Source organism: Chenopodium album, chromosome 23 (assembly GCF_948465745.1).
Source record: "Chenopodium album chromosome 23, dcCheAlbu1.1, whole genome shotgun sequence".
Classification (NCBI taxonomy): Eukaryota; Viridiplantae; Streptophyta; class Magnoliopsida; order Caryophyllales; family Amaranthaceae; genus Chenopodium; species Chenopodium album.
Genome location: NC_137856.1, coordinates 32,028,137 through 32,048,851, shown reverse-complemented (window position 1 = coordinate 32,048,851; position 20,715 = coordinate 32,028,137). Strand labels below are relative to the sequence as shown.

Here is a 20,715-nt window from a genome sequence, read left to right as displayed (position 1 = left end):
TAATAGGGTAGGTTGTCATAAATCTAAGTAGTTAGGATGAGATTAGTTTTCATATGGTGATTGAATTGGGATTAATTGTTGAAGGGTCATAAGGACACTTTTTTTGGTTACCCTTAGTGTTGAGTTAAAAGGTTGAATTTGCGATAAACAAATCTGATTCTTAATCATTTTTTATAAGAGGATACAAATTTCTCTCAATGACAAACAAAAACCGTCTATCACATGCTATTTTCGTAAATAAATATGAGAAAATACAAGTTTCTCTCAATGTTAAACAAAAACTATTCTATTTTCATAAATGTATTAATAACTTTTTTTTATTATTATTAATAGGGTAATGCTATATGTAGCTATATATAAGCATTAAATTCACTCTTGGAAATTGTATAAAATTAGGAATTCATGACAAAAACACGTGTAAATCAGTGTAATTAGTGTTAATATTTTTATGATTTCTGAACTTTTTACGATTTTCAAGCGTAAATTTAATGCTTATATGTAGCCTTAAGGGCTATGTATTAGGGCAACATATAGCATTTTCCTTATTAATATAGTTCACAGTTAACATTACTATAAGTCAATAAAATTGTTAAAAACGGAAACAGGACTCGGAAGGATTACCTACCTACCAAGTACTCCGTAGTCCGTCCCCGTAGTCCGTATATCTTAGTTTGACTTATACAGTCAAATCCACCCAATAGAAAATGTCAACTGACTTATTAACCAGATGATGATGAGGTTGATCTGGGTTCAAAAAATTTCCCAATTTTCTTGAATCCCTTGTTTGTAAAATGGAAGAGGAGATAGTACCCGCTAAAATGCCATTGGATTTCGTAACTTGGCAACAAATTGATCTTGCTGAAAGGTGTTTCATTCTACTTAATTTCCCAATTATCTTTTTTAGGTTTTCAATTGTAAAGTTGTTTCAATACCATGTTAAGACACACAAATTAGGGTTTTATTGATTTTGAAACGCCCAAAATTTAAGCTATTGTAATAAAGATTGCTACTTTCTCTGTTGGAAATTATCTTAAAGTTGTTATACTCCTGATTGATTTGTATGCTCTTGCTTTGGCCTTATCTTGATTTTTAATTTCTGTTTTCATTCTAGCAATTGAGTTGTTAGTGATACTGATTTGGGTGTTTTGGGTGAAAATTTGGGTGTATAGTGATACTAATTGAGCGTAATTCCTTGAGTTTGCGCTTTGTAGTTTGTAATTCTCAAGTACTGAAATAAAGGGCTGAGAAGATTGTTCACAGTGGCTATTTTTGGTTGATGAGTGATTAAAGTGGTAATATCTTCCGTTGCGCGAAAATTTAGTTGAAACTTAACGATTGGCTTTAGTTGTAGACTTGTAGTTGGCATTGCCTCACTAGGTTTTGCACTTTGTTTGCAGTAGGAATGACCGAATTATGTTAATCTATTTGCCCTTTCCTCCATGGGGTCTGTTGTTTGTTTGAAACCAAACCAAATGTGATATGTGAATTTGTTGCGCTGTGCAGCTATCTTGTTAGTGGAATGTTTGAGGAGGCGGCAGCATCAGCCTCTTCAATTTTGACACGCTTACATGATAATAGACACATATACACCGAGGATGATGTTGTATGGCATGAGATGATGGAATCATCTGCAATGGTCCTAGTCCAGTCTTGGAGAGAAACTGGAAGGTATGTGCATTATAAGGCTTTGCTTGAATTGTCTTGAGTATTGTGGAAGATACTCATGTATGTATATTGTTTAGGCGCTAATAATGGTTTTACTATTGTTCTCCTCATCAGGTCATCAGATTTGTTAAAGGAGCTTGAGGGTTATTTTGGATCAGTTACTGAAATTCCTGTTCAAGTTGTTCTTACCGGGTATTCTCTAATGTCCTGTTTGCTGTTTCTAGGATCTTTATGGAATGCCTTCATACTTTCATATATACCTAGTGAAATGACTACTATAATATGTGATATTTAAGGAAGCAGAGAAAGAGCACAAGGGCACAAATGAAGTATACTTCCATTGTTCTTGCTTCTTAGACTAAACACCTTTTTCCCGTTCTATAGTTCTTAAGAATTAGACTTCCTGCTGTTCATATTCTAGAATGTATCCACCTATTCCTGAAGGTTGCAAACCTCGCCAGCAGATGTGGCTCTGTAAACTTTCCCAAGATTTTCTTAGAAAACACCCTCGTTGATTTTTGGGAACTTTCACTCCTCCGGCTCGAGACGTGTTCGTTGACAAAACCGCCCCCCCTCCTTTCTTTCTTTCTTTCTAAACTGCAAAATCAGTGACTTTCCTCATATGCCAAAGCCTTTGCTTCTCTCCTGAATTTTCTATATTCTTGCTAGAGTAGTAACTATATCAACCAATGTGTCAAAAAAAAAAAAAACTATATCAACCAAAGGTTACAGGAGCTCAGAATTGTAATTGTACCCTACAGCGAGTGTCAGTTTAAAATGTGCTGTTGAGACTGACAATCTGACCTCTGTTTTCCTATGTGATTTCTTCAAGAGTTGTCTATTCTTTTCTTGCAAAAAACTTTTCCCAGTTCTAGTCCAATAAGTCCATAACCATCACTGTGAAACTTCATGATATTTGGAGTAGCTTGTGTTATTTGATTTATCATATGGTTCTTGCCAACTTGCAGCTCTTAATTAAATTGCTGATACCCTCTCTCTGCATCCCTAAAAGCAAATGTATGTTATGGTTTTGGAATCTTAAAATTTTGATATGTGTACTAGTGTTTATGCTAGAGTTCTTGACATATGGTGTGCAGAATATATACCCTTTCTGCCAAAAGCCTGCTGGCTGAAGAATGGCAATTGGAGAATTAGTGTCTACAGTTTTTTATTACAAATATCATGATCTAAAATGCTAATATTTTCCATTGAGACAAAAGGGGGAAATGGCCATGATTCTAATGTCTGCCTTTCATTTTTTTTCCAGTGCATGTGTGCAGGTCTCAGGTGGACATCCCTCTAGAGTCCGTGACTTCCTGGAGGATTTTCTTTCGAAGTGGCAGATGAACAATGACAAGTATTATGCTTTTGCTAGTCCGGATGTGCAGAAAATTGATGTGGATGTATCTGCTGGGCATTTCACTTTAGAAGGGGACCAATTTATCAAAATTGTTGAATTTTATGCATTGACACTTTTAGGAGTAGCTTTAAATGATGTCGACCATGCTATCTCATGGATTGAGAAAGCTCAGCTACCAGAGAACGCGCGGCAGGTATTTACATTATTACCATTTTGTGTGTACTAATTAGCTATTTGACTCATTGAGCAATTATTTCAAGAACATAATGTTAGTAAAAGCTTATTTCCTGAGGAATGATTAGGTACCAATGTCAGATCTCAAACTATTGCTATTAGATAAAAAAGGTAGGTTGCATTAGTATTACAAAGGGTAGATATAGCCAGTCAATGTTAATGGAGTCTCCTTTAACAAATTATCATTTCCTGTACATTTTGCAAGTCTTTTCCCCATGATTTACTTGAAAAAGAAGCCACTTTGGCCCCCTTTTCCTGCGAGAGTTGTATATATCACTTGCATTATACCTTTTAGGCTTTCATAACATAGCAGTGTTTTGTGTACATGTTAAACTGAAGCACTGACCATTAAGCACTTAATGTTTCCTTCTTTCTGAAATCACTTTTTTTCATAGGATCTCCTGAGGAGACTCCACTCTCTGTCCAATCTCAAATCATCTAGCTCAACACTTGGTGATGTATCGGTATCAACAGTTGAGGAGCCTGAATCTCGTGCTTTATCTTTGAAAGAAGTTAAGCAATCAGATAAGACCATGACAGTCCTGAGCACCCAAGGTCACAATGGAGGTGTTGATTCAAAACATCCTTTTTGGATATCATTGCAGAACATAACTCAAAGGTCTTGCAATTCAGTTATTGCATCTAGAAGGAAGATCTTCTTGGCTTGTTTGATCTTTGTGATTAGCTATTTCATTCAGAAGAAAGGGGAATCCATTAAGAGGTAAGTCAACTCTATTCTGATAATGTTTGTTCTGGCCCCCACAAGAAGCGTTCATCAAATTTTATTTTTTTTGGGTTAAAAACAACAAGGTATGTTACCTTCAAACAAAGACAAAAGAACGGGGTCTGAATATTAAGCTGATTACTGACACCAGGACATTTAGTTATCATACAATCATACTCCATACAACACCAATTTAACCAGTAATTGCAAATGCAATTATTGTGATTTTGTTTCTGAATTATGTTTTTTTTTTTTACTCTCAGGGGTGTTCTTAGTAGAGTGTTATCGCTGAAACAGACTTTGGTGGACTTTTGGAAGCTTGCATTTTCGTACCAAGTGAACCCTTTGGCTGCTGTTCAGCCCCTTCCTGCCTCAACAAACAGGAGCAGGTGATTGTGTATGGACTGCCAGTCTGCCACTGATGCATTGATCTTCGCATCTCACCACAAGCTTGAACTAGTTGTTTTCTTTAGCCAATGGGGCTTACTATGTGCCATGCTCATCATATGCACAATGGCTGCAAGCAGCTGAGTTCACTTCGGCTGTTTCACATCATGTATATATTGATCTGAATTGAGAACGAAAGAAAGAATAGTACATGGGTCACATAGGAAGGAAATGCCTTAGCCTGAGGCATGGCAGAGCTTTTGTAAATTTTAGAACACAAAATGTGGGAAGGATAACCCTTGATGATTGTATAGCTGTATGGATTGAAATTGGTTGATTTTGGTTTGATACCTACAAAACAGCATAATCAAATTTAAAAGGGTTTCTAACTATATATCTCTCTCTAATTACAGTATTGTCTTAGATTGGGTACATTGGTAATTTCCTTTCGTATTATTAGCATTATATAGTTGCCATACTAGTTCTGTTTCTACTTGCTGTACATAGTAGGAGTATATGATATATTAGCTTCAACCTCCAAATATATTAGCTTCAACCTCCAAAGGAAGCGTAGTTGGTTAGAGCATTGTGAAAATATTTACTCCATAGTATTTATACAGAGGTTGCAGGTTTGAGATTATCTGCATCACAAGGTGAAAAGATAATGAACCAAACAATGCAGAATAATTTCCCAGCTAATTTCATTTATTAACATATTGCTCGTGCCCTTCCAAAATTTTGAGATTGATGTTTTTTTGACAAAATGAAAAGCAAATTGTGAACTTTACAACAATATGGAGTGTAGTTAAATTTATGACTTGAACACTTGAAGAATTATACTATACATAACTCAACACTCAAAATTCATCTCCGGAATGTGATCTCCTCTGACAAATGCCTCCGTAGAAGAGAAAAAGAATATGAAGGGGATAATGCTCATAGCACATTATTCTGTATGTTTTGTAGAAAAATCTCTTCAGTGACGTTTCATTTCGTGGAAGATATTAAACACTTTTGGGGATAATCTTGGCAGGAACTTGAACAGCTGCAAATTAACAATTGATTAATTAGGTTCACCATCTAAGGAATGAGGAAAAAAGAACACCATGCTTCACACAAGAGCCATATAAGGTAATGATATAGTCATATAAGCAACCAGCTTTCCCCAAAGAAAAAACCATACGAGAATCTATCCTTGATAATTCTGGGTTGAAATAAAAATTCTCCACATTATATGACCATTTACAGTGACTAGATTAACTCAAAAGCACAAGACCAAGAAAAAAGGCGCATACCAATATTACAGTGACTAAAAATTACTCCCTCCGTATTTAAATACTTGCTCCACTTTCCTTTTCCGGGCGTTTTAAATACTTGCTCCATTTCCTCTTTTGGAAAGCTTTTACAATATTTAATTCATTTCTTACACTTGGTGGACCCAACATAATACTCTCTCTCCTCCTATTCTTCCACTACTTTTGCTTTTTACAATTTTTTATTTTCTCAACTACCCCACTACCTTCATATTTTATTATTTTCTCCAATTTCTCCTAAAACTCCGCACATGGAGAAAGCGCATGGAGAAATAGAGCAAGTATTTAAACACGGAGGGAGTAGAAGCAAAAGGTTTTCATGACTAATCTGGAAATAGGGACAACATGTTTGACCCAAGTGCCTGGTAACTTTCAGATTTCTCAAGGCAAATGAGGCATCCAGGTGATTGAGCCATGAATATGAATTAATTGTGAGAACTTTACAAGACCAGTAACAACTTTCTGTAAATTGATGGATCATGAACCTAACAAGAAAGGGATTATTTTTTCTCGTGGTTCTGAAAGCATTATCACAAAAAAAATTACGACGACAGTGTGATCTATGATAAGAAATTGTATGCATACCCAAAGCTTCACACAAGCATCCATGATCACTGGTACCAGGCATATAAATATTGTGATTGTAGACTGATCAACCTCCAGTCCATAATGCTCAACAAAGACTTCACACACGGTTTGCCAACCAGATTCAGAATGATACCTATATAACAAATGCAGCATACATTAATATTAATTATCTTTACAAGAATTCCTTAATTACATACATTTAATTATTAGAAATTGAGTCAGCTTATTAAGATTACCCAAGAAATATATCAGTGATTAGAATAATGAGAAATGCTTTTCCAGCGTCTGAAATGTTGTTGATGATTTTGTATCCTGTGAATTTCAGTAAAGCCACCTGCAATATTCAATATTCAACATAGAAGTGATAAGCTTCGGGAATTAAATTTTGTATCCCAATATTTACATGTAAATATCAGAGTTCACACTTTATTTTGATAAGAAATCTATTTCTTTACCCACCTTCCAACCACAACACAAGGTTGTGAATGATGAAGGCAACAAATTAACAGATGTCTGTTACCTAGAATTCAACTTTCAATCAACTGCTCCTATAAATTATAAATGAATAATTTACTTTTTCTTTTGTGTCTGAAGCCAAAGAACCAATACTTAATTGAAGTTACTCTAAATGCATCTTAAGCCACATCTAATCAGAGCACTAATACGGAAGTTTCAGTGTTCCACAAGCAAGCTAGTTGGATGGGGCAAAGAGAGAATAGTAGAGATGAACAAAGTGATCAGTATTCTTCTCTTTAAACAAAGATTTTGGGACAAGATTTCATAAGATACCAAATCACGTACTCGTTGACGCTTACAGAAGTACATTTTAGTCAAATCCTTTATGTCATTGCAAAATAATAACATCACTCAGAAATAGATAATAAAGTAGAGCAGGCACTATTTAAGGTGATGCACAACTACACAGGACCTCCCAAATTTTTATGTCAGGCTTCCAAGTATTTTGTATGAGACCAAGTATTCTGTATGAGGCACTCGTTGATCATGACTGAGCTGGATTCATACACATATTTAAATGTAGAAGAGCAAAGACATCTTACTTTGCTCTGGTTGAAATATAACAAGAGAAACACTGATACTCCAAAGACCATATCAGACCATATGTTGGCAAACGCATTCCGATTATTCAACCTCCATTCATCTCGCAATTCTAGCCTGTCAGGATAACCAATTCAAACAAATTATAACACAAGATAGAAAACAGTTTTGTGTATTTAAGGGCTAGTGAAAGGATTGCTTGCTAAATTAAAGCAATTAAGCTTTCCAGCCAAGAAATACAATCTTATAGAGAGAGCCATTTCTCATATCAGGAAACTAGGTTGACTTCCTAACTAGAGAATTGTAAGCAATGTATGAAATCATATGGAGCAATCATAGCATATTTAAAAAAAAAAAATCTTTATTTAGTCCTTTATGTCCATTGCGTGATGTGAAATCTACACTCTGATGACAAGTATACTCTATTAACAATTTAGTACACGTAAGTACGTAACAGATAAAACCCGAAATTTCAAGTTATGAAGTATAGTTTATACACATAGTTATCGTGCCATGACGCCATGAACTCTCATAGTGCCCCAAAAAGGTTCTTCCATCTTGAAAAGAACAGCACTTGAGGTTATCTTTAATGGTATATCTCTCAAGTGAATTAAGGGAATACATGTATTTATAAGGCTAATCCCGATTAGAATGGCAAGTGACATTACAAATGGGTCAGGCAGCCTCAGGCCATGGAAAGCTCGAATCTAAAAGCAATTAGAGTGTCATGTTTGAATTTCAAACTTATAGCCAGAAATTGCCATGCTAAAAAGTTTCCTGAAATAGACTTTATAAAATGCAATTCAATAGATCTTACGCTTTATGCCGCAATTCCCACCATGTCTCCTCCTCAGAAAGTGGAGGTGCTTTACCAATCTCCACTTCAAATCGAAGCCTTTCTTTCTCGGAATTTAATTCCTTGACCATTTCAAGCTTTTGAGATCTACGCACATCAAGCAACTCTGCAGCAAGTGGTACGGTCTTGACATATCTGTGCATGGTAAAACATACCATAGTGAAACAAAGAATATTGCCATATTAATGATGTTCGGGAATAATGTAGAATGATTTTATTCTTTCATATATTGCCCCTCTTATTTTTTTGTGATCACAGTCAAGTAGGCTAGGCTATGGTTCCTGTGAAGGTTAAGGCATTTGTGTGGCAACAATAAATGGTTAAATTAGATATAATGGATAATTTGCAGTAACTTTAATGTCCAGCAACTATCTGAAGCAGGAGTCGAGGTATTTCTTGTTTCTGAAGCTAATGAGCTTTAACCACTTACGTGCTTTTAAATTATCACTGGAAAATACATATCCTCTAGTTGTACTGTTTAGTGTGTATGTATTAGAGAATTTATTTCAAACTAAGGCATTCCAACAAATATGTGAGGGAAAACCGAAAAAGAAAAGGCAGATGCAAGCTCTTTTCTTCCAGTTAGCACTAGAGATACCTTTCTGAGTATAGCCTGAAACATTAATGAGCTACATATAGCACAATTAAGTCTTCTCTTCAAATAGCACAAAACAACCTAAGTTTACAACTTCATCCATCAATAAGGCACACTTTAACCATTCAAATTTGACAAGGTAATGCAGCCATGCCGATTTTTTTAAACGATGAACACACAAAAAAAAATGATTTGAGGTGTAATCACAATAGGCCAAGCTAAAAGCATAGTAGACAAACATTTACCTGTCTAAGAAAGGCATAAGAACGTAGTCATGCACAAGAAAATCCATTGCCCATGGTACAATTATCAAAACAGCCAAAAATTTAGCCTGCAAGACAGGAATACATAGTTTATAAGAAAAAAGTCATGCACTTATCTAGCAACTGTTACACACTTTTATACAGCTGAAGTTAGCTTATCCTAGCAACATACACAATTACACAAGTATAACAAAACAACAGAAACCAGAAACACACAAAGGCAGGCAACAGAAGAAAGACTACCGAATTCCTCGAAGCGAATTGAAAAACACGATCTTCATACAACAAATCATCATCTTCTTTCCCAAGAATGAAATTCTCAAGACTCTTCACTAACCCCCTCTCAGGCATTGTCTCATCAGGGTCACCATCAATATCATCTTCCTTCAATTCATTAACATCATCATCATCAATATAATCCCAATCTCTTCTAACAGCACCATTTCCCTCATCAAATACAAGCCAATCCTCCCAATTCCTATTCTCCTCATTCCTAATTCCCTCTTGAGCCTCTCTCAACTCAATAAGCGCCTCGGCTCGATTCTTCCACGCCTCGAATTTCTCCTTCTCTGAATCCCCTTCTACCTTATCAGAACCCTCCTCAACTTCAATTTTACTCTCCTCCTCAAATTCCTCCAAATCCTCCTCCCTTAAACCAAGCCAATTCCCATCTTCCTCAAAGAAAAACCTCTGCCACCAGCTCTTCTTCCTCGAATTAAGCCCCTTTTTCTTCTTCGCATTCGGAACCACTAACCCTAAAACCCGCTGATTCCTCCCCCCAAAATTCCCCCTAACCCTAAAATTGGGCAAAAAATTGCTACTTTTCCTGTGAATTGAACTGCATAAACTAGGGTTAAGAACCATGAAATTGTCAATTAACACTACGGAAGAGCTCATAACCACAACCCAACATTGTCAGCCAAAGATTCCCAACAAATAAAATACTTTTTTGAACTCAATTTGAGATATTCAAGCTCAAAAAGTGCAGAATATATCACATTCTTCAGCAAATGCGTGAAATCCCTAAAATGCCGACAATCGAAGTATTTAGGAATTGATTGAGAAATTAGGGATTTGATTAGGAATTCTAAAGAGGGTTTAGCAAGAAATGAGCAGATGAGAGAGAAAAATGGAGTGGATAAAACGGTCTGCATGTTAGTTTGGAGATGAGATAAAACCCCGGGAAGTTTTCTCATTTTTTTGTTTGTCGACATGGACACTAAATGGTCCACACATTTTTCAAAAAAATACCATTTGGAATTTTACTAATTAGGGGTTCATGAGTACATGGCTCGTTTACGCAAATATCGGATATAGAAATATCGGGTAAAATGTTGTACTACCTTCATTTCACATTTTTTGCAACTTTGAAGAGTGCACGGACTCTTAGGCAAAATTTGTTTGTGAGTGTAAGATAGAGAGAGAAAATTAAGAATGCATGTGATGAGGAGAGAGAAAGAGAGAAATGACAACCTAAAAAGGAAAGAAAAGATTAGTTGCAAATAATGTGTAGCATCCATTTTTGGCAAAAGTTGCAAAAAATATGAAACGGAGGTAGTAAAAAAAAAGGTGGGGATCGAGGGTGGGATGGTTAGATGTGGGGCAAATATGATATATGAGGTATAATTAGAGCCTATTTTGATGAACTAAATTGAACTGAACTGAATTGTTTACAGGAATTGAGCTGAAGCGAATTAAATTGTTTATTAGAGAAAAAAAATTAGGAAATGAAATTAACTGAAATGAAATTAAGTTAAACAGAACAAGCCTTATGAGTAACTAGTTACTGTATATAAAATACTTGTGGTGGGTGTGATTTTTAAATTTTATACTCACTATCCACCAAAGTCATACCCATATCGCTCTATATGTGGGACAAGTTATAGGTGTATTGTAGAATCAATCAATCAATTAAATACTACTAAAAGCGAATCTAAAGACATACTTGTCAATATATTATTAAATAATTTTCCGCCAAAAGTACCTTCTAAAATTTTTTTTGTTACGTAAGGAAAAAATAAATTATATCTAAATTATGACATAATTTGTTTTATATAAAATATAAATCTTTTCTTAAAAGATTAAACTATCCATTATAAATTTATAATTATTACATGTATTTTAAATATTTTCTCTTACATGCTTTTATTTTTTGTATGCTCTATAGTTTTTAATACTCAAGTCATTATATCAATAAATTTATAATAAAATTATCAAAAATATTTAACAACCGTGCATTGCACGGGATCTAACCTAGTGGATTAATAAAATTCAAAGATAGTTTAGTGAGATAATGGCTTGTTTTATTGTTTTACATTTGAAAGATAGGTGATTTGATTTTTAGTAGTCCCTATATAACTTTTGAAAAGTTCAAAATCCAAACAAGAACGAAAAATAGTCTTGTTAAAAGTTTGCTTTTCCAAAATTTTAAATCAATGGATATTATGGTCATTTGTCATTATCTACTTTTTTCCCATTTGTTTTTATTTAAATAAAAATGATTGTTCTTTCAAAAGAAAATAAAAAAAAAAAAATAAAAATGATTGTAAATTTGCCGGATTGTAAACATTACAAAAAATTTTTCTTTTCTTATCTCTTTTTTTTTCTTTTTTTTTTCTTTTTTTTTTTTTTTTTTTTTTTTTTGAAATAGTAAACATTACAAATTAATAACTAGGTATGACTGTATGAGCATGTTCCTTTCCATCATCCTATATATTTATGAAACACTTTTAAAATTGATTTGCCAGAAAGACCTGTAATTTGATCTGCATTCGTGCCAACATTGGCCTCTTTTAAAGGCGATCCTTAGTATCCCACATTGTACCAGTAGTATCTTGAGCAATGCGGTAGTATACTACAGAGTAGTAACCATAGTAGTAGTGACAAAACTTCCTGTAGATGACAGAAATAGCAAAAACCTTTGTATTAGTGTATGTGTATCACATCATTTCTCCCTAAATATCTTTGGTACAAAATTTTGGTGATGTACAACATTCAAAATGTAGCTACTTCTGGAAGAGAAGCAGTAGCAAAAAACGAGACCTATGTCTGAAACCATCTTTTAATCTGCTGCCTGGAACCTTGTTTTTCACCATCTGGTTTATCAGAACTCTTCTGTGAAAACTTGGATCTATATTGTTCAATTAGCACATCCAGCTTATCCACGCCATCTTGGCCTAAACGGTCTTTTTTATTGTTCCTATTTCTCTTCTTCGTAATTTTCCCCTCAGGACCCTCTCCTGTAGGATTAATTACCTTCCTCTTTCTGGACTGCTTGTCATTTTGAATGGAGGGTTTTGATTGAAGAGCATCCACAGTTCCATTCATGTGTTGAAATGATTTATCATGATTTTGCTTCTTTTCGTGGTTGTTTCTATCTTCACTTGCTCGGACTGGCTGATGCTTCTTTCTTTGATTCTCTTCAGTAGCAGCCTCATCAATTGCTCTATTTCCTTTCACGTGTTTTCTACCAGTCATCCGATCTTCTCTAGAATTTTTATCATCTGGTGATTTCCTTTTTCTGGAATTCTCTTTATTTGATTTAGTGGATGAAGTTAAGGTGCCATCATTTCGATCATCACCAGCTTTCTGCAGCTGGTCATTAATTTTTAAGCCTCTCTTCCGTAATGTCTGAACATTATCAACAGCAAACTCCACAATTGGGCGATGCGAAGGGCCAAATACCTCTGTTTATGAAAAATATTACATATGAATGAAGCATTTCTCAAGGCATGTAATCGAATTACAAATGAGGCATTTCTTTGAATTATGAATGAGGCGTTTCTTGAACCACATCACTCAAATTATGTGAATGAGGCATTTCCTCAACCACTTGAGAAAGAAAAGGCAACTGCAATCTAAGGAAAATAAAAATCGCAGACAAATTATACTGCTCAAGTAATTACCAGGATTGTTGTTAAGCACTCTTAATGTCACAATAGCATGTTGATGCTCTGCAAACTCCACAAAAGCAACTCCACGAGAATGGTTTTTCACCTTCCCATTCTTAACATCACTAAGAAACTTTATCTGCACAGCAGATTCAGAGTGCAAACAACTTAAGTCTAAAGCAACAGCACAAATAAAGATATGCCAATAACAATGAGAAACACACAAACCTGCCGTATCACAGGGGTCTGCTTTGAAGCTTTTGAAACCACAGCGTCAATGCAGAGTTTTTTCAGTTGTTTTGGAGTCATTGACTTCGGTAAATTGTATATTACTAATCTTGTTTTGGAAACATGGAAATTTGGTGATTTAAGTTTAGTCATCTTTTTCTGATGCAACCTGCACAGGATCCAACCACCATGAATATACAATTGAAGGATGATAATGACATGCAGCAGATGCTGGCAAAACAGCAGCCAACATATCTGCCTCATTTATCCTACAAATAAATGATCACCATCTACGCATCTGTATAATCAAGCAAAAGTTAAAAATTTAAAGAAATCTTTTGTGCAATCAAATCGAACTTCCAAACATATTGTCAATTCATAGGTCAACTATGCTACAGAAAAATTTTGCAGGGTTGCAATGAAAGGAAGATATAAAAGTAGCTTCAGTGACTGAAAGCTCAAGACTTCTTTGCTGGTAGTCAAGGCATTGTGTTTTCTTATCCCATTACATAATAGGACAGGAGGCCCGATATAGCACATTAGTCATAACTGCTTAAATGGTAACTAGGATGTAAATCCCATTATTCAAAATAAAGTGAACTTCTAGACCTATATGATTCTAACTCATCAAATATTGCAAGGACTTACGTTTGGCGTTTTTCCAAATCTTCCGCTGAAATCCCTTCTGCAGCAGGAGTTCCCTCAACTATCAGACCCTCCTGTAAAAACCACAAAACACTTCTGTTCAATAAGCTTAAACAGCCTGTACAATGTTTTTAGCAAATAACACAATAGCAAAGATGGAACTCTCAAATATGCCTTCAAAAGCACTAGCCAAGAAGAAATGGAAGGAAAGACAGAGAAACCTTTGCCAGGTAAAGGTTGCAGTGGTCTTCAATCTCTTTTTTGGAATCCTCCAATGCTTTGTCATCAGCTGATTTCTTGTCCAGTGCCTTCAATACCTTCAACTGCCTTCCTTTCAGAAAGATTCCCAGACCAGGTGCAGCACTTGCTGCAGATACTGCAGCATCAGCTGCATCAATCGTTTTAAATTTAAGGAATCCAGTTCCTCTTGGTCGCCTGCACATATAAGAATGATTATATGCATCATATATATATCACCTCATGGGGAGAAAAGAAGCAAGAAGATAATATGTCCATACTTGGTAACGGGATGAACAACAGGAAAGAATGATTGGATTTTTCCAAAAGTTGCGAATCGTTGTTTTAATTCTTCAGGATCAAGATCAAAAGGAAGATTGTTTATGAAAACTGTTCTTGAAAGATCATCTTCCTCATTGACAGATTTAGATTTAGTGGGGTTGACTCTTGCTTTTTCATCCTTAGTCTGGATTGTGTGTTCAGGTTCAACACTCTTGCCCAAGTTGACTGCCTTAGCAGGAACTCCGTCATTCAAACCATTGTTTAAAGAAGATTCCGTCACAGAGGATGTGATAACATTTTGAAGGACCTTTCGTGCTAATTCTGCTTCCTCTTCAAAAGTAATTGTGGCTTCCTTTTCTTCATCTGAGTCAGAGTGAGCTCCATCTGAGCCTTCAGCCTTTGTTGCAAGAGCCAAATCATCATTCTCAAATGCATAATCAGTGTCACTGTCAGCATCTTCATCAGCGGATTCTCCTATCAAATTTATAAGTCATGTAAGAGAAATTTTTGATCTTATATAACTGCTCAACAGAAATTTATAAGTATCATGTACATAACCACCTGGGTACACCTGTACCACAAGTCAACAAGAGTATGTTTTGCTCATTTGAGCAAAAGATGACCAAAAGCATAAAAAACTCTTGGGTCCACCCCTACCCATCCCCACCCCAATTTAACAGCTCCTATAAGAAAATTTGTTGAGAAATACAAACTATAGCTCTCCATCCCTCTATCATCAAATAGGCCTTAACAGGACTAAATTACCACCATCACATACAGAAGCAGCCAGGCAAAGGAGGTTAAGTTCCTTAATTTATGATTCCAAACTACTCTATAATGTCATCTAGATAAGTACAGAATTACTGTATTCATTTGTCGGTGAACTACAGCCTTCTCCCCAGAGTCCCCACCTCCAAGCCCCAACACCTAAAAAGGGGAAAAAAATAGAGAAAAAGATAGGCAAGGAAAACAGAACACATTAACAATTAAAAATAGTTTGCAGCTAACAGAATTTCCCAAGGCTACTAATGTTACCATGACTTATTTAGCTTATACTAAAGACACCTTTCTCAACACTTAAGCTTCTTATATGCCTCTCTCCCAAATCAGGAGAGAGTATAGAAATAAGAAGAAATAAAGTAATATATAAGAGCAAAGTTACCATAAAATGCAACATCTTAGATAAGTGGCTAAAAGCTTTTTAAACCCGCATTTGAATAGAGAGAGGAAGAGAAATTACCATCATCTGAATCAACAATAGAAGTTACACCAGTTGTATAGAGTTTCTTTGGTACAGCCCAGTCAACAGCAATAGTTCTATTATTAAACTTTTTGCCATTGAACTTCAGGATAGCCTATGTGAAAAATATAAAGAAAAATTCATACAAAAGATCCTCACAATTACCAAGCCAAAGGAAATTGAAACCAGATCAAAAGAACATACATTTTCAGCATCATGCCTGCTAGTAAATTTTACAAATGCAAACCCCTTGGCCAACCTGAAAAGGAAATTCAGTCATTTATACAGACATAAAGAAGAGGATAGTATTTTCAGGTAATCCAGTGCGTTGTACAAAAAATAACAATACTTTGTCTCTGGATTCCGAGGAATAAATACATCCCAAACAAATCCTGCAGCAGAAAAATGTTCATTTATCTCCTTGACTGTTGCCTGCTTCAATGCAACAAACAGGTTTAAAAAGCGTTGTGTTATAAATGACGGTAAATTTGAAAACTGCTAATGATGAATAAGAAAACCACATTACAAAAGAATTAACCTTAAAAGGGAGGTTACGGACTATGACTTTCCACTTCTGAGCTTTGGAACCCTGAATCAGACATGCAAAACAATAAGAATATCATGCTTATTCAGTTATAGTCAAGTAAATTAAATGACACAAAACAGGGTCCAAAAGAACAGTGAAGACATCATGATATCATGTTTAATCACACAGGAAAAATTTACAGTGCAAAGTAAACCTTCCTAATCCAGGCCTCCCACTCCTGCAAGTCACCTAATCTGCAATCTGCCTACATATACCTTGATTTGTTTGCAATTTTATATCTCTATATAATAATCAGTCATCTGTCATATACTTGTCTAATAGTGATCGGTTGGTCTTATTAATGTATGAAGTCACAATAGCCACATTTTTTCAAATCACTAAGTACATTACAGCATTACTCCACACAATATAAGTAAAAACACTAGATAAGATAGCACAGTGGCTCCAAGACTGTTTGGACTTGAGACTTAACGAGTTAAAAAAAAAAAAAAAAAAAAAACTAGATTACATAGTTCACAAATCTATTTAAAGTTCACAGTCCGCAGCTTTTCAGGTACTCAGCCATATGCCACATACAGGTTTCCAGCACTTAATCACTCTACCTTAACATGTGACTCGAATACTCGATATTGGGGAAATTATGCATCACATATGAAATAACAGAAAAAGGCATGATACATAATTGGGTAGCAAGTCTAGCAGTATGGGTTTACCTCTCCACCAAGTTGGCGTGCCCACACTGAACCTCCTTTGATTTCTTTTTGGTGCAAGGCTGCAACAGAAGCACGTGCAGATCTAATACTTGCATACAGCATTGCCGCAGCTTCCATCTTGCACCCATCTTGAGCAAGCCCTAAAACAACACCACACTGTTAGTATGTGATTTTGAAGGCACAAAAGTAATTCAATTTCACAAGGGTTACAAGTCTTACAACAATAAAGCCCTATTGAATAGTTCAACATACAGTCATACAGACTACAGAAACTGCTTTTTCTTTATAAGCACTTTAAATGTTAAATAAAAAAAAAAATAGCTAACAAAACAATTGGGGTGGGCCCTACAGTATTTGTCATCTATCAATCCTAACCCTTCAAAAAAATCTTGGATGTGCTTAGACAAATTAAGATAATGCAAGTCATGTTTTCTGCAACTTATCTAGCCCATGGGCTTTGAATCTAGATAGCTTAAGCTCCATAAACCAAAATGGAGGAAAGAGAATGCAAATTTCAGTTACCATGGTGCTGAAGCTCTTCTTTTGGAAGTGGATATGTGACTGTACACACTCCATCAATCTCCCTAGCACGACGCAGGACCTCCTCTGCCATATCAGCATTTAAAAGGCCTCCAAATATGACAGTTCTTGCAACCCTTCATACATTTCAAATAAGTCATTTTTATGAAAAATTTCAATTTCATATGAGTAAAATACAGGTTAAAAATTATATAATCAGATATGGACATATGCCCTTTGGAAAGTATACAATTTGTATAAACACAGCTATGCTGTACAAATTGTCCAACTGCTACATTCTCAAATATATATTTAATCAGCATATAATGAATAATTCTCAAAGCTAAATTTCCAAATTTAGAAAATAAAATTAGCAATTTAATACCTTTGCTTATCTGAAGATTTGCCAACTTCAATTGAACCAGCAGGATCTCCCTTTGCTTTCTTTGGTTGCTTAAGTGATTTACCTATAATAAATCTAGGTATGTCACCTTTGACAACTGGGTAATCTTACACAAATAGGAATAAAGTGAACATAATGGAGCATATTGAATGTCCTACCTATATCAGGTTTACTTGGAGGCTTAACAGGCTTTTCAGCATCATGAAGAGCACTATCCTTCTTATCTGTTTTCATTATAAATTAAATTCACGTATTTCACAGTGATAAACAAGTAATTTACAAATACAAAGTAGGATGAAGCAGAGATGTAGGAGCATTATCAATACATGCATCGAAATATCCTACCTGTTTCACGTTTACTTGGAGGCTTTTCCTTCTTTGCAGCAACATGAGGGGGATTATCTTTCTCGTCTGTTGTCACTACAAATTCAAGTATGTCATAATGATAAACAGGTGATCTCACATGAATAGGATTGAAGAAGGCATAAAAAAGCATTGCCAATATATATGTATTGAAATACCTTACCTATATCACGTTTACTTGGAAACTTTTCAATCTTTGCGACAACATGAGGAACTTTATCTTTCTCATCTGTTGTCATCACAAGTTCAAGTATGTCACAGTGACAAACAGGTGATCTTACACAAATAAATTTGAAGCAGACATTAAGAAGAGCAATCTATATATGTATGTATCGAGATATCATACCAATTTCAGGTTTACTTGGAGGCTTTTCAAGCTTTTCAGCATCATATGGAGCACTATCATTCTCATCTGTTGTCTTATCAGCATCATTCGATTCAGCTGCTGCTCAAGCACATAAGCACGAAGATTCAGCATGACTCAGAGGGAAACAAATTAGAAACTACATAATCAGTCAGTACTTATTCTAACATAATTAAGCAACATTTTTATCCACTTCTGTATAAATGTCCATTTATTCTAAATAAATATGGCATCGAGCCAACCAACCTGGGTTAGTTTTAGCTCGACGTTGCTCCAACGAAGCACGGTGAGAAGCATGTTTCACCACAATTCTCCGGCCACCAAGAGATGAACCATTTTTCATATCAATAGAACGGTCCGCATCCTCAGCAGTAGCACTGTGATCAGATATAACCACATTAATGAGTAAAATCAGCAAATGCATTAGCTCATATTACAATTGGAGATACATTCAGCATATTGTCCTGATGCTGAATAAAATACTAAAACTTGGGTTCTTTCTTCACCTTTAACTAAAAATCCAATACAAGTATCAAATAAAATTGAAAAACCCCACTAAATTAATTCAAGTTATTCAACTTACAATTGAACATAACCAAATCCTCGGTGTTCAGTTGAACCTGTAAAATACACCCATATTACCAAAGTGAAAAATTACTTACATTTCCAACAAAATTGCATAAATCCAATCAAATTAACCCTTTATTTCCAAAAATTAACAACAATTATGATAAACCCACATCACAAATCATAAAAAATATAGCATAAATTACAGAAAAATTATAATAAAAATGGATTTAGAGAAAAAAAAAAAAAAAAAACCTTTCTTGGTGACCATGAAACAGCGGCGAATGGGACCCACATCACTGAAGGATTCTTCAAGCTGAGAATTGGAGAAAGAGAAGGGTAAATTGGAGATGAAGACAGTAGCAGGGCAGTGCTCAGTTTGCTTGCGTTCCTTCAATTTTTTGTTCTTCCCCATTTTTTTGGTTTGGGAGGAGAGAGAAAGAAGTTGCGCAAGGTGAAGAAGAACAAGGGTTTAAGCTCAGGGCTTATTGGAGTAATAATCAAACAGAAATGCGTTTTTCCGGCATTGATTCGGGTCGGGTTGAGAAGCTTTTTAGGGATGGTTCGGATACTTGACTTCATGGGTGGAGTCATTAGGTGTCTGGGCTTTTGAGTGTTGCGTAGGGATGGCAGTGGATCGGGACCCGTCTCGGGTCCGTGGATTCAAATTCGTTTTTAATGAATATAGGTCTTCAAATTTTAGACCCTATGAATCTTAGATCCTGTTAAAAAACGGATTTGGATCTTGATCTAATCCCAAACTCGGATCCGTTTATCTGCTTATATTTTCTTAAAAAGAAATTAAAATTATTTGTTTCTTTATTGAGAATGTTGATGATGTTATTAGTGATCAAAATTAGTACTTTGGGAAGATGGATTATACATCATCATTTTTAACATCATACTTTTTCATTGTTTATATATTTTTTTTTTTCAAAACACAAGTGTATAAGTTGGTTGCTTTGTATTTTGGATAAGTTGTATAACTTAAATTTAGGTTGAACTTAATAAACTCTTGGCAGAAGTTTGAAATACATATTTCGACCTAAACATTACATTTTGTTGCAAAAAATTAGGCAAAACGTACAAAGCCCGTTTGGGGCCCGGATTTGGTGGACCCGTCGGTTCTGGATCTCCATTTTCTAGACCTGACGGATTAGGGTCGGATTTGGATCCAAGGTAGAAAAACAGATTTGGAGCAGGGTCCATCCGGACCCAATCTTTATCTGACCAATTGACATCCTTGGTCACGACCCATGTCCCTCACCTTTTATAGAGTCGATGTGATCATATGGGCGATATACGCAACGATCATAGCCTAGGGAGATGCCCATGGGGTGCCAATTATTATCTTCCCCCTAGCTCAATGGGCTAGTTGAGGGCCCAAATGAAATCCAAATGGGCCCAAACTTGGAGAGTCCCCGTTTTTTTTTATCAAATCCTAGTGATGTCGGTTTTTTTTTAAAGTAGGTCCAAATTGCACTAAGAGGTATTGGATACATCCGGAAGCTTCTATAACTTTCTAAAGCAATAGTAATCTTGTATGTACTCCAAGGGCTAGATAAGTGCAACACTCTTTCGAAAACTTGTACATAAGAGTTTAAAGTCAGAATTGTATAGAATATTCTAGAGAGGTTAGTTTCTAGGACCGTTCATTTGAGGAGGTTAGAATACTT

The 20,715-nt window shown here is 35.4% G+C and overlaps 3 protein-coding genes across 4 annotated transcripts; 1 reads left to right on the top strand and 2 right to left on the bottom strand.

Moving 5' to 3' along the window:
- The first annotated feature begins 701 nt into the window (after positions 1–701).
- Positions 702–4,775, top strand: LOC145608585 (protein APEM9-like). The gene is made up of 6 exons (XM_081664199.1): positions 702–865; positions 1,504–1,668; positions 1,780–1,857; positions 2,933–3,218; positions 3,655–3,980; positions 4,247–4,775. The coding sequence occupies exons 1-6, from the start codon at positions 792–794 to the stop codon at positions 4,374–4,376; spliced, it is 1,059 nt and encodes a 352-aa protein (XP_081520325.1). The 5' UTR covers positions 702–791; the 3' UTR covers positions 4,377–4,775.
- A 272-nt stretch (positions 4,776–5,047) lies between these two features.
- LOC145608860 (protein DAY-LENGTH-DEPENDENT DELAYED-GREENING 1, chloroplastic-like) lies at positions 5,048–10,183 on the bottom strand. The gene is made up of 7 exons (XM_081664455.1): positions 9,285–10,183; positions 9,024–9,109; positions 8,145–8,318; positions 7,330–7,444; positions 6,508–6,605; positions 6,269–6,404; positions 5,048–5,415 (listed from the first exon to the last, which is right to left on the bottom strand). The coding sequence occupies exons 1-7, from the start codon at positions 9,936–9,938 to the stop codon at positions 5,347–5,349; spliced, it is 1,332 nt and encodes a 443-aa protein (XP_081520581.1). The 5' UTR covers positions 9,939–10,183; the 3' UTR covers positions 5,048–5,346.
- Positions 10,184–11,949: 1,766 nt separating this feature from the next.
- On the bottom strand, positions 11,950–19,506 carry LOC145607696 (uncharacterized). Of its 2 annotated transcripts, none has more exons than XM_081663287.1 (20): positions 19,295–19,506; positions 19,056–19,092; positions 18,719–18,849; positions 18,455–18,553; positions 18,272–18,337; positions 18,091–18,165; positions 17,904–17,969; positions 17,728–17,809; positions 17,346–17,479; positions 16,824–16,963; positions 16,102–16,152; positions 15,913–15,998; positions 15,768–15,822; positions 15,564–15,678; positions 14,323–14,797; positions 14,026–14,239; positions 13,808–13,878; positions 13,160–13,328; positions 12,947–13,070; positions 11,950–12,727 (listed from the first exon to the last, which is right to left on the bottom strand). In XM_081663287.1, exons 1-20 carry the CDS (start codon positions 19,452–19,454, stop codon positions 12,084–12,086), a joined length of 2,994 nt encoding a protein of 997 aa, XP_081519413.1. In that variant the 5' UTR covers positions 19,455–19,506; the 3' UTR covers positions 11,950–12,083. The 2 variants fall into 2 exon arrangements, with proteins under 2 accessions (XP_081519413.1, XP_081519414.1); XM_081663288.1 differs by having other exon boundaries at positions 15,913–15,995.
- Between the last annotated feature and the right edge of the window lie 1,209 nt (positions 19,507–20,715).

Excerpts from the sequence above, each read along its gene's own strand:
- LOC145608585 (XM_081664199.1), top strand. The coding sequence starts at position 792 with ATGGAAGAGGAGATAGTACCCGCTAAAATGCCATTGGATTTCGTAACT. Across the intron at positions 3,219-3,654 it reads TACCAGAGAACGCGCGGCAG|GATCTCCTGAGGAGACTCCA; the intron begins GTATTTACATTA and ends TTTTTTTCATAG. Across the intron at positions 3,981-4,246 it reads AAAGGGGAATCCATTAAGAG|GGGTGTTCTTAGTAGAGTGT; the intron begins GTAAGTCAACTC and ends TTTTACTCTCAG.
- LOC145608860 (XM_081664455.1), bottom strand. The coding sequence starts at position 9,938 with ATGAGCTCTTCCGTAGTGTTAATTGACAATTTCATGGTTCTTAACCCT. Across the intron at positions 8,319-9,023 it reads CTTATGCCTTTCTTAGACAG|ATATGTCAAGACCGTACCAC; the intron begins GTAAATGTTTGT and ends TACCATGCACAG. Across the intron at positions 5,416-6,268 it reads ATGCTTGTGTGAAGCTTTGG|CTGTTCAAGTTCCTGCCAAG; the intron begins GTATGCATACAA and ends GTTAATTTGCAG.
- LOC145607696 (XM_081663287.1), bottom strand. The coding sequence starts at position 19,454 with ATGGGGAAGAACAAAAAATTGAAGGAACGCAAGCAAACTGAGCACTGC. Across the intron at positions 18,166-18,271 it reads TCCAAGTAAACGTGATATAG|TGACAACAGACGAGAAAGAT; the intron begins GTAAGGTATTTC and ends TTGAATTTGTAG. Across the intron at positions 15,999-16,101 it reads TCCGTAACCTCCCTTTTAAG|CAGGCAACAGTCAAGGAGAT; the intron begins GTTAATTCTTTT and ends GTTGCATTGAAG.